General features: G+C 38.0%; 1 protein-coding gene across 1 annotated transcript in view; it reads left to right on the forward strand.

Annotated features, from left to right (window-relative positions):
• The window catches only part of LOC140139110 (uncharacterized), a 44,960-nt gene extending 33,671 nt beyond the window's left edge, over nucleotides 1-11,289 (forward strand). Inside the window, exons 23-33 of the mRNA XM_072160892.1 lie at nucleotides 336-452; nucleotides 724-840; nucleotides 1,299-1,414; nucleotides 1,669-1,801; nucleotides 2,442-2,585; nucleotides 3,276-3,428; nucleotides 4,822-5,010; nucleotides 5,516-5,728; nucleotides 6,744-7,860; nucleotides 8,818-8,923; nucleotides 10,239-11,289. Coding sequence (XP_072016993.1) covers nucleotides 336-452; nucleotides 724-840; nucleotides 1,299-1,414; nucleotides 1,669-1,801; nucleotides 2,442-2,585; nucleotides 3,276-3,428; nucleotides 4,822-5,010; nucleotides 5,516-5,728; nucleotides 6,744-7,860; nucleotides 8,818-8,923; nucleotides 10,239-10,317 — 2,484 coding nt within the window. The 3' untranslated portion in view covers nucleotides 10,318-11,289. The remainder of the gene's footprint in view (nucleotides 1-335; nucleotides 453-723; nucleotides 841-1,298; nucleotides 1,415-1,668; nucleotides 1,802-2,441; nucleotides 2,586-3,275; nucleotides 3,429-4,821; nucleotides 5,011-5,515; nucleotides 5,729-6,743; nucleotides 7,861-8,817; nucleotides 8,924-10,238) is intronic.
• Nucleotides 11,290-11,822: the final 533 nt, after the last annotated feature.

Raw genomic sequence — 11,822 nt, forward strand, 5'->3', positions numbered from 1 at the left:
ACAGGAGTTGGAGAAGAGATTGAGTCAGAGTCAGTATGAACTCCAACAGTGCTCAAGAGAGGTGAGCCAACCTGAGTCAATTAGTACCCAGTAGTTTGATGAGTTATTATGAGCAAGTCATAATGAGCGGGAGAACCGTTCTGCCCAGGTAAGCCAGCTTGATTTGGCTGTGAAGGATGGAGAAACAGATACAGGAGTTGGAGAAGAGATTGAGTCAGAGTCAGTATGAACTCCAACAGTGCTCAAGAGAGGTGAGTCAACTTGAGTCAATTAGTACCCAGTTTGATGAGTTATTATGAGCAAGTCATAATGAGCTGGAGAACCGTTCTGCCCAGGTAAGCCAGCTTGATTTGGCTGCAAAGGAAAGACAAGGAAGGATGGAGAAACAGATACAGGAGTTGGAGAAGAGATTGAGTCAGAGTCAGTATGAACTCCAACAGTGCTCAAGAGAGGTGAGCCAACCTGAGTCAATTAGTACCCAGTTTGATGAGTTATTATGAGCAAGTCACAATGAGCTGGAGAACCGTTCTGCCCAGGTAAGCCAGCTTGATTTGGCTGTGAAGGATGGAGAAACAGATACAGGAGTTGGAGAAGAGATTGAGTTGGATTCAGTATGAACTCCAACAGTGCTCAAGAGAGGTGAGTCAACATGAGTCAATTAGTACCCAGTTTGATGAGTTATTATGAGCAAGTCATAATGAGCTGGAGAACCGTTCTGCCCAGGTAAGCCAGCTTGATTTGGCTGCAAAGGAAAGACAAGCAAGGATGGAGAAACAGATACAGGAGTTGGAGAAGAGATTGAGTCAGAGTCAGTATGAACTCCAACAGTGCTCAAGAGAGGTGAGTCAACTTGAGTCAATTAGTACCCAGTTTGATGAGTTCTTATGAGCAAGTCACAATGAGCTGGAGAACCGTTCTGCCCAGGTAAGCCAGCTTGATTTGGCTGTGAAGGATGGAGAAACAGATACAGGAGTTGGAGAAGAGATTGAGTCAGAATCAGTATGAACTCCAACAGTGCTCAAGAGAGGTGAGTCAACTTGAGTCAATTAGTACCCAGTTTGATGAGTTCTTATGAGCAAGTCATAATGAGCTGGAGAATCGTTCTGCCCAGGTAAGCCAGCTTGATTTGGCTGTGAAGGATGGAGAAACAGATACAGGAGTTGGAGAAGAGATTGAGTTGGATTCAGTATGAACTCCAACAGTGCTCAAGAGAGGTGAGTCAACATGAGTCAATTAGTACCCAGTTTGATGAGTTATTATGAGCAAGTCACAATGAGCTAGAGAACTGTTCTGCCCAGGTAAGCCAGCTTGATTTGGCTGCAAAGGAAAGACAAGCAAGGATGGAGAAACAGATACAGGAGTTGGAGAAGAGATTGAGTCAGAGACAGTATGAACTCCAACAGTCTCAAGAGAGGTGAGTCAACTTGAGTCAATTAGTACCCAGTTTGATGAGTTCTTATGAGCAAGTCATAATGAGCTGGAGAACCGTTCTGCCCAGGTAAGCCAGCTTGATTTGGCTGTGAAGGATGGAGAAACAGATACAGGAGTTGGAGAAGAGATTGAGTCAGAATCAGTATGAACTCCAACAGTGCTCAAGAGAGGTGAGTCAACTTGAGTCAATTAGTACCCAGTTTGATGAGTTCTTATGAGCAAGTCACAATGACCTAGAGAACTGTTCTGCCCAGGTGAGCCAGCTGACTCAGCTGTGAAGGAAAGACAAGCAAGGATGGAGAAACAGATACAGGAGTTGGAGAAGAGATTGAGTCAGAGTCAGTATGAACTCCAACAGTGCTCAAGAGAGGTGAGTCAGCTTGAGTCAAGTAGTTCCTAATTTGATGAGTTATTAGGAACAAAATGGTTCTCAAACTGAAGAGTTGAGGGAGGGTCAGGATGAACTGCAACAGTGCTCAAGCGAGGTGAGTACACATGAGTCACTTCACCCAGTTTAACAAGTCATTACTAGCCAGTCGTAACAAGCTGGGGAACCATTCTGCCCAGGTGAGCCAGCTAGACTCAGTTGTCAAGGAAAGACGAGCAAGGATAACATAACATGACAACAAGTATTTATATGCGCCTTTTTAACCTATGGATTCGAGGTGCAAGAGAAAGGAAAACAAAAAAATACAAAAAAAAATGGCAGCAAAAATTAAGGAAATAAGTGAGTAAAGATGGAGAACATGTAACTGCCATGTCTAAATCAGACCATGATCTGCTCCTTTCTCTCAATTCCTGATCTGATATCATTGTGCTTGTGGTGACAATGTTAATATAATTAAAATAGTCTAATATAATTAAAGTAAAAGAAGTGAAAACTGTCTGTACCACAGAGGGTGATTCTACTACTGTTAGTGGTAGATTATTCCAGATAATGAATATAAGATAACCAGATACCAGGAGCTTTTATATATGTTTCCGCTTGAATCTTGTTTGGTTGTTTACAGATGGGTGATCTAGATGACAAATGTCAACAGCAACAAGATTTATTGAAGGAAAAGAAACTAGAGATTCAACAATTGGAACAGATACAACAGACACAAACCAATGAACTGAGAAATAAATCAAGAGATATAGATGAGATGGAAGAGGTAAGACTTGTATAACATGGAAAAACAGTGGCATGATTGATGGGAATGGTTTACAAACCTGAGGTCCTGGGTTCAATTCCCGGGCGGGATCACTTTATCTGTTTGTCTCCTATATTATTTGCGACGGCAAACCTGGTGAAAAATTGTGTTTGTTTAAGACTTGTATATATCAAGGACTGAGAGGAAGACTTGGATATGTTCTCTTAGAGGGTGTATGGATTTGGTCCACCTCATTGTCATGGACTTGGACATGGTATGCGCTGTGCAACCCTAATGTGGTAAAAGGTTCTTCTTTTTATATAAAATAATTTGTTTCCTTTTGTCCTGGTTGAGATGAATTTTTCTATTTGACTCGGATATGGAAAAAGGTTGTAGAATACAAAGAGATTAAAACAATGGGCTATTCTATTTAAAATCCATACTACCCTACCCCTGTTGAAGATTTTGGAAATATCTTTCACAGGGGGAGTATGAATTTCAAATGGAATGAGCACATTAGCAGCTCCATTTGAAACTCACCCTCCCTCAGTGGAAGATTGAGGTTGAATCTTTCTCCGAGGATGAATCACTGGGGTTACAACAAGTTCATATCATGGGGTTGCAAAGACTACCCTGGTATATTTTGATTGATATAAAATGTATTTTTTCTAATGTATACACAGCAATATATTTTTCTTTTCATTGATATAGAAAATCAGCACTTTACAACAGCAGGTAAAAGAGCAGAAATCAGAGGAGCTAGAGCAGGGTCAATCACTGAGATTAACATGTGAACAGATGCAGAATCAACATGCTGAGTTGAGAGAAACAAAACTCAAATTGACGCAGATGGAAACTGAGCGGGTGAGTATTAAATGAGTTCCGATATGTGACCGTACAGCACAAATGAGTCGTAAATTCCCTAAATTGTATTCTGAGTTACAGTGTAAAATGTGTACGAAGGTCGTATTCATCAGTAACTTAAGCTGGCGCGACATCTATCTCATTTTGATAGTCAAACACCAATCAATAATCCTATTGTTGAAGTGGATAATATGCTTCTACCTTAGATGGCTATAGAAATTTTAATAGCTCTGGTCTTTGTTTGCTTTGTTTGGCTAAATCCTGTTCAAGTGGTGGGTTTCCAGGCATTGTATTTTGTATAGGTATGTATAACCAACAATTAACAATGAGAGAACTTCCTTAAACCTCGTTGACTTGGGGATGATTTGAAATGACCGCCAATTATGACTGTTTAATATTTATTGCCAACGATGTGGAAAAAGTGACACATGTAGAAACGAAAAAAGCCATAATTTTGTTGAAGGAGTAAGTTTAACAAACCATAACCCCGCTTCTGGATATCTTTTGAAGTCAAATGATACACCATTTTAAAGCTTATGATGTATATTTTCTCAACACGAAATAAAACAAAATTGACCGGGGAGGAATTTACGGCTCATTCGCCGTGAACGGTCACATATATGAAAAGTCAATATGTATTTGCTAACAACTTACATCTCTTTGTGATAGAACCATGTTTGTGTGTCACTCATGGAGGACAAAATAGTATACCTCCATCCAGATTATTTCACCATACGTTGATGAACTTTGATTTGAAGTGTATGCTTATTTGTTTTTTGCTGATAACACATATTCTATGCACGCAGACTTTTGTAACACTCATAAAGACACAAATTATTGTACGATATAGAGCTATTGCCGATAAATGTTGGCACTTGGCAGTACACTATTTTGGTGTCCATGAGTGACAACCCAATATGGTGCATTCGCCATAGCATTTTAAGTACATGGCACTTCTCAGTTGGTTCTAGAACCAACTGAGAAGTGCCAAGTGTTGGGTCTAATTTCTTTGCATAGAACTCAAACTGATTCAGACGGAAATTAAACAAGTGATTTCAAATTCTGTTATACACCAAAGTAAACAAAAGGTGGAAATTTAAACAATGCTGAGTTGGTGTTCTTTTCTCTTGCGCCTTGAATCCGTAGGCAAAGGCGCATATAAATACTTGTTGTTATGTTATGTTATGTTATGTTATGTTATGTTATGTTATGTTATGTTATATTGCTGCAGTTTTGTGTTATGTTCTATTGCTCCAGGATCAAATAATAAAAGATTAAGAAGATGCCATAGAACGCATGCTTAGAAAACACACTTGTCAACTAAGGGTGTAACAGGCTGATATTGAAGCACAGTTTAGTAATGTACATAATGTCTTATTGCTTTCTTCTCCAGGATCAAATATCAAGAGAGTTGGAAGATGCTATGGAACTCCTGCATAAAAAAGATGGCGAGAAAGCAAGACTTGTTGAGCAAATTGGTCAACTGAGGGCTCAAGAGGCGGATAATGAAGCACAATTTAGTAACAAGTTACTTCATATCAAGCAGACACAACAAAAGGAATTGGCGAAAAAAGAGAAAGAGGTATGTGAACGCAAACCAGTATTCATAAAATTGCTCATGGTGCTATGATTTTGATAAAACTGGGAAATATTTTTTTGAAACCAGGAGGGACCATGTGCAAAAATCAGGGAAGTTTCTGTGAAATTCATGTGTTGGCTAAGATGAAACATGTGGACCTGTGTGATTGACCTTACATCAAGCCCTGTATCTCGCTGTATAATTTTCCTGTCAACGAAGTACTAGTTGACACTCTTTGACCTTGGGGGCAAACTATCTAGCTAGAAAATTAATGTAATTTAGTTTGCAAATTGGAAGTCTGTATTCACAATGACTGGTGTAGACATTAATTTTGTAATTTTCATTGGATGTAACAAATCAAGTGATGGTATTCCTATGAGTATGTTGTCGGTTATCACTGTACCGTTATAGCCGGTCCATGTGTGAGCAGTTTAGTTTTTGTTAGATATGTCTCTGACTTCATCAATAAAATTTACCATAAATTCCTTTTTTCCACCTTTACTCATAGATATCTCAACTGCAGAATAGCCGAGCAGAATTCATGGCATCAGTGAATCAAACGGAAGCTTCCAGCAGACTGGAGATTAAGAGACTGAGGGAATGTGAATCTAATCTAAAGCAGCAGATTGAGAAGCTGAGAGATAAGATAACAGACATGGAGCATGAGCTATTGGCTCGGAAAGAAGTCGTAGAGGCTGCCAATCAAGCTATCGTTATCAAGGTATTTATCATACAAACAGGGTTCCCTAAAATGAACCAGGACTGATGATTGATTCTAAAAGTAAATGTTGATGCTAAATGTTCATATCATGCATGAAAAGTGCTATTTTTTTTTTTCTTAATTTGGCTTTGTAATTTTTGGTAACTTCCTCCAGATATGTCCCTGTAAGAGATTCTATATTGCATGATCACTGCTGCGCGACTATTCACAACTCCACCGGACAAGACATCTGGTTTGAGAGTGGTGAATGGCTAATTTATTCATTCATTTATTCATTTCCACAATTCACATAAAAATACAAAATACGCACTAAAATATCTATACAAAACTCCACCGGACTAGACATCTGGTTTGAGAGTGGTGAATGGCTAATTTATGCGTGCCTTTCATTTAAAACAAAAGGAACAAAAGAAAAATGAAACAAAAGAACTGACAAATAAAATGAGAGTTATGAAAAGTACAGAGAAATAAAAACTGAAATAAAAACTGTTTTAAATAAATGAATTTCGGTATTTATATAGCGCCTTACCACAGATCACGGAGTGTTCAAAGCGCTGTAAAGCTTCATTGAAGAAACTGTGTTGTCTCTTTGTTGCGCTTGTTGGATCTTTTTGCGCCTTGTATAGGCCAGTTTGTCACTTTTAAAACAGGACCTTCGTCTATTCAGTTGCTTGTAACTTTACTTCTTGAGGTAACATTGGATTCAATGTGGTGTCGTAATGTGCAGGATTAGATAGTGCATCTATTAAAAAAAAAAAATTACCCCAATATGGTTAAGTTTTGAAATTGTGATTATTTTTTCAAGTGTAAGGATACTTTATTGGTGCAGTATACTAAGTACGCACATATTCCAAGATATAACATGAGGATAAGCCAATTGGATCTAACTTACCTCCACTTTTGTGACTATTTTTTATTTTCCAATTTTGGAAGTTGTTGACATCTCTTCTTAGCATTTGAGATTTATATAAGGACCTTCTTGATCTCTCGTTCTGTCTTTATTTCCCATCAACAGGAAGCGGAAGTTGCCCGTCTCAACGCAAGAATATCCGGTTACGAAAGAGCCACTTTTGGTGCTAACTTTGGAACTCCGTCCCATTCAACCAATCCATCCCATCAGACACATCCCTCTGATGCAGACTACTCACCTGCAGCCTTCAGAAACTCGTCCCTTGATGAAACAACCCCAAGAACTTCCATGAGAAGAAGCATCTCTGATGCTCATCTTGCAAGAGCAAATGCTCGCTCACCAAGAGCAGGTGCTTCAAGAGATTCCTTACTCGGGTATAGTATCACAGATGGATATGGACATACGAGCGGAGAAAGTTTTGCTCACAGAGAGTCATTCGATCGGATTTTCCGGGTACCAGATTTTCCTCCTGATACAAGGTTACGTACAAACACAGATAATGCACATCATACAGGGTATTTCAGTCAGTCAATACATCAAAATGAAAATAATCACCACCAATTTGTGCCTCGTCATGAAAGTGCTGCTGGTGATCTAGCACAGATATATCCAGATTCATATAGAACTAATGGGCATAGAGATAGCAAAGGACAAAATCGGATGAATTCTCACCGACAAGATTCAAATGCTAATGAGTTGAGAACTCTGGAAGATAGTAACCAAAGAACTGTTGAAAGTGAACAGAGAACTTCAGGTGATTATTACCCGTCAAATTTATATCATCAGAGATTAAAACAAGACCAATTTATGGATGAAGTAGAAAGCACAGATGGAGAGAATCTGAATTCATTACAAAATATGCTGAGTTACGTGAATAGAAAAATAGCTGAAGAGGAGCGTCACAAAGATCCAACTTCACAACTGCCCGATAGTCCAAGTTTTGCTCCTCTTCCACAAACGCCTCAAAAATCTTCATCTTCAGGTACACCTGTGAAAGTGCAACAAAAGAATGCAAGGACTCCACCTCAGAAGAAGAATGTGAGGACATCACCAAAGAAGAAAGGAAGTTTAGCAACAAGCAGATCTCAGGGTAGTAAAAGTGTTTCTAGTGTTTCTGGCTGGGGTGTTTCTAGAAGTTCTTCAAGTAGAAAGCAAGAGTTGGTATCATCGCCAGTGAAGCCTAAGATACTGAGAGTGTCACCTGGGAAGAAGGCTACACAAGGTAGGTAGTTGACTGTTAAATTTTGTGCTGTCAAGCTGGTAGAAGTGCAAAATTATATACCCGGCTGGCTAGTATTATAGTAGTAAATTACCCTGTTCAATATAAGACTCCCGTATACCTGGCAGCTTTTAAAAAGTTTAAAAAGTTCCTCTCAGACTGGTACCTTTTAAGAGCTGCACAACTGGCTAGTGCCAAAGTTTCTCTGCTCAGATCACAGTTGGATGTAACATTTCTGCCAAGAATTCATTGCAAAGGTTAATTTATCAATTACAAGGTTTAGTTTAGAAGTGGGTGCGCGTAGAGTGTTTGTCATGCAAAGAGCGTGTTTACCATATTGCAGCCCGTGCATATGATTCCCAATGTCTATTCAATTTTCAGCTGTCACAGTCTGCCTATGACAACATAATACCTTTTAACTAAACCTTGTAAATTGTGTGTATTAGAAGAACCAGTGATGCAATCAAGCATGCTTGATGTTGGTGAAAATTATCTTTTGGTGTACATCCAAAACAAGTGTGCAGATATTTTATTTAAATTTGTTAAGGACTACTGTGACAGTTCTCATCTTCAAAACTACTGATTCCATTTTCAAGGCAACTGCTGGATACAGCGTACACAACCCTAATCCTGGTGCCCGTTAACCCTGACCTTTTACTTAAACCCCAGGGCATGCTGTATTGAGCAGGCTTGCCCAAGTCTTAAGTTAGGGATGTAAATCTTCAGGAAATTTTGCTTGTAACTTCCCTGTACAAAGTAAAGGGAAATACACATTTTCAGGAAATGTTAAAGTAGTTTCAGAAAAATATGTCAGTGCTTGTTTTCATCCCTTAATTAGTTTGTACAATGTGGAAATTCTATAGAAATATTAAAATTATATATTTTTGACATAGAGTGCACAACATATTAAAATGCTCAGAAAAAAACATCATTTTTTCGTATTGTTTATTTGACTTGCAGGTAGTGATGGATCCTCACAAGACACCACACCTTTGAAGCAGAAGCTAGCTAAGCAAAGATCCAAGATGGCTGCATCTGCTCAGCAAAACCTGAAACCTTTGGACTGGTAAGCCATGCACTAGATCAGGGGTTTTCATTAGGCTGCCCGAGGACCAAATCTGGCCCGCTGACCAAGTGTGGTTGGCCATTGATCAGCTCTGAAATAAACAGTACACAGAGCAAAGCAAGGTTTATTGGCCCTCAAACACTAATCTTTGAAATGAATTCGCCACTCTGTGGCCTGCAAGCAAATATAATTGGGAAACCCGGCACTAGCTAGTATTGAAATACAGGTTATATCAGATTGATTGGTACCAGTCAGTTTTTATATTTTATGAGAAGCCTGCTTCTTTCAAATGCAGTTTTAGGTTGTCTTGAAATGGTCAGAATATATCATTTATGACTTTTTATAATGAGAACATACAAATATCTTGCATATTGATGCAGGTAGTCTTGTCCATAATCGCTGGAAACGTATGTGTCCAATCATTTTGATACCTGTAGCGTACACACAATGAAACTATGCCATTGAAAATCTTTAAGGGTTCGGTCATCCACATTTGTACAGTATTTTTGTGGGACCTGTGAGCGTGTCAGACACACCAAATTGCATTTTGAATACGAGAAATGTCCTGATGATATCAAAATTTAGGTCTTCTGGGAATTAAACTTCATGTATTATATATCTTCAATAGGAGAGGTCAAAATATTCATATGATGGTCAGCTTTTCCTCCCAGCTACATACACTTTATGTACAGATCAATAGATGTATAAAGTCAACAATGCCCATTTTTAATTATTAGCCATAAAATTTGTATTATATTGTGAATTTCAAAAAAATCTAAATCATTTGATATCAGAAGGACATTCCTTGTATCCAGAATGCAATTTAGTGTGTTTGATGTGCTCTGGATCCACAAAAAATAGTGTGCAAAGGTGGGTCAACACATTTGCGTGGAATTAATACTATCTCAGTTAGAATAATGAGGATCAGGTGTGTGTCAATCCATATATTTCAATATTTGCTCTTGAATAATGTAATTTGTTTACCTGAATAACACAAAATTCATTTCAGTATGATGTAATTGCTGTTCTCCATTGTGCAAGGTTTGGTGTAATAGTTATAGTGGTTTAAATTGACAACAGACCAGGCATTCTGACTATCTTCTACACAAAGGTAATGTGAGCCAGTTGGGTTTTGTCACTTGGGATATTCCTCAGTTCCCAAGGCAAAATGTTGAGATTTGTCACAATATCTTCAAACAATGGATGCACAGTTATCCTCATATCAGCTTGCAATCTGACATCACAATCATATGTGAATATTATAGATGTAGTTTTAATCACTTATATATGTTCTCATGTTTTTTCTCCACTGTAGCATGGCAGATCTTCACAATAAACTCAAGGCTAGTGATGAGAGGAGAAGACAGGTGGATCAGCAATTATTTGGTTTATGATGAAGATTTCCCAATCAACTGTATATCATTGTATGCTGTAAGCAAAAATGTATCAAGGACTCTTGGCACCAATTCATGTGTGCTGTAAACCAACTTTATTGGTGGCTATTGCCATGGACACAATAGAAATTGAATATTGCAAAGGTCTAACTTGTAAGTTACAATCAATCTAAAATGATGTTATGTTTTTCTGGCATCCAATCCAACTATTGGCAACTTAGTTGGGCAACCCTTCTTTTCATATCGTTATGATTTTTTCATAACACCGAATAAGAGAAACTTTTTTTGTAGAAATGGAGTAGTCCCTTAGTACCGGTAATAACTTGATCTCAACAAGCATTTCGGTGATAATTTGCATGCTGTCAAATATCAGTGTCTAATATTGTCTCATATACACACCCGAAAACCAATCAAATTATGTGTATTCTTTACAAGCCGCACCCACTGAATAAGAATGTAATGTAAAGGTATCATTGTGGACAAGTTGTGTTATGCGCAGTGGGTAAGTTGCCTTGTGGGGTGAAAATGCATTTGTGATACAGCATCCACAAATTCAATGGATGTTTTTATAGCTGTGTTGGTCATTTGTAAACAACATACTGAGTTGCAATCTCAAGAAACACTACCTCATTTTTGTACTATAAATCATGATTATTTATGTACAATTGGTCTTCCTTTTAATTTGGTGCCATGGATATTTGAACTAATTGGTATCCACAGTATAGTCGTGTCTTCTCAATTTTCATAAGAAATGCATTCTGTATCATATGTGATCCAAAACAGGTAAATGAAGGTTTTGTTGAAGGAAAGATAATGGTGACACAACATTCTAAATAAAGTAATACAGATTACACTGAAACCTTAGTTAATTTTGTATGAGAAAGGTTTTTAACACAAGTCAACACATACATAAATGACAGCCAGTGAAAAAATTTCACTGACTATCCAGGATTTGAACCTGGGACCTTCGGATCACCAACCAACTGAGCTAATAAGTCAGATGGAGAAGAGCAGTGATGTTATTATCTATAGGCCTTCAGTTCAATACCCGCCCTCTATCATCTTCTCATCCAAGAAGCTTAGTTAATTTTGTTTTACATTCAAAGTGAATAATTAGAATGTACATTACCTGAATATGCAATACACATATTGTCACCTTGCTACGTTAATTGCCTATGTCATTTTTTTTGTAATTTTGAGAACAAGTACAAAATATGGTTCAATGCATTATTCCTTTTAATGTGTCATTATCATTCTTGTGCAAATATGTTTAAATGCATGCTCTAACCATTTTTTGTACTTGTTCTCAAAATTACAAAAAAATGACTTAGGCAATTATTGTACAAGGGTGTCGATATACTCTGCAAGACTATTATTAATCGTCGTTGGGCAGGAAAAACTTCTTGCCCCTGAACATGTTTAAAACAAAACTGCCAACGGGTTACATAGGTGATTTTGCTTTACACATGTTCAGGGGCCAATGACACATAGGAGGGTTTTCCTGC

Source organism: Amphiura filiformis, chromosome 18 (assembly GCF_039555335.1).
Source record: "Amphiura filiformis chromosome 18, Afil_fr2py, whole genome shotgun sequence".
Taxonomy (NCBI): Eukaryota; Metazoa; Echinodermata; class Ophiuroidea; order Amphilepidida; family Amphiuridae; genus Amphiura; species Amphiura filiformis.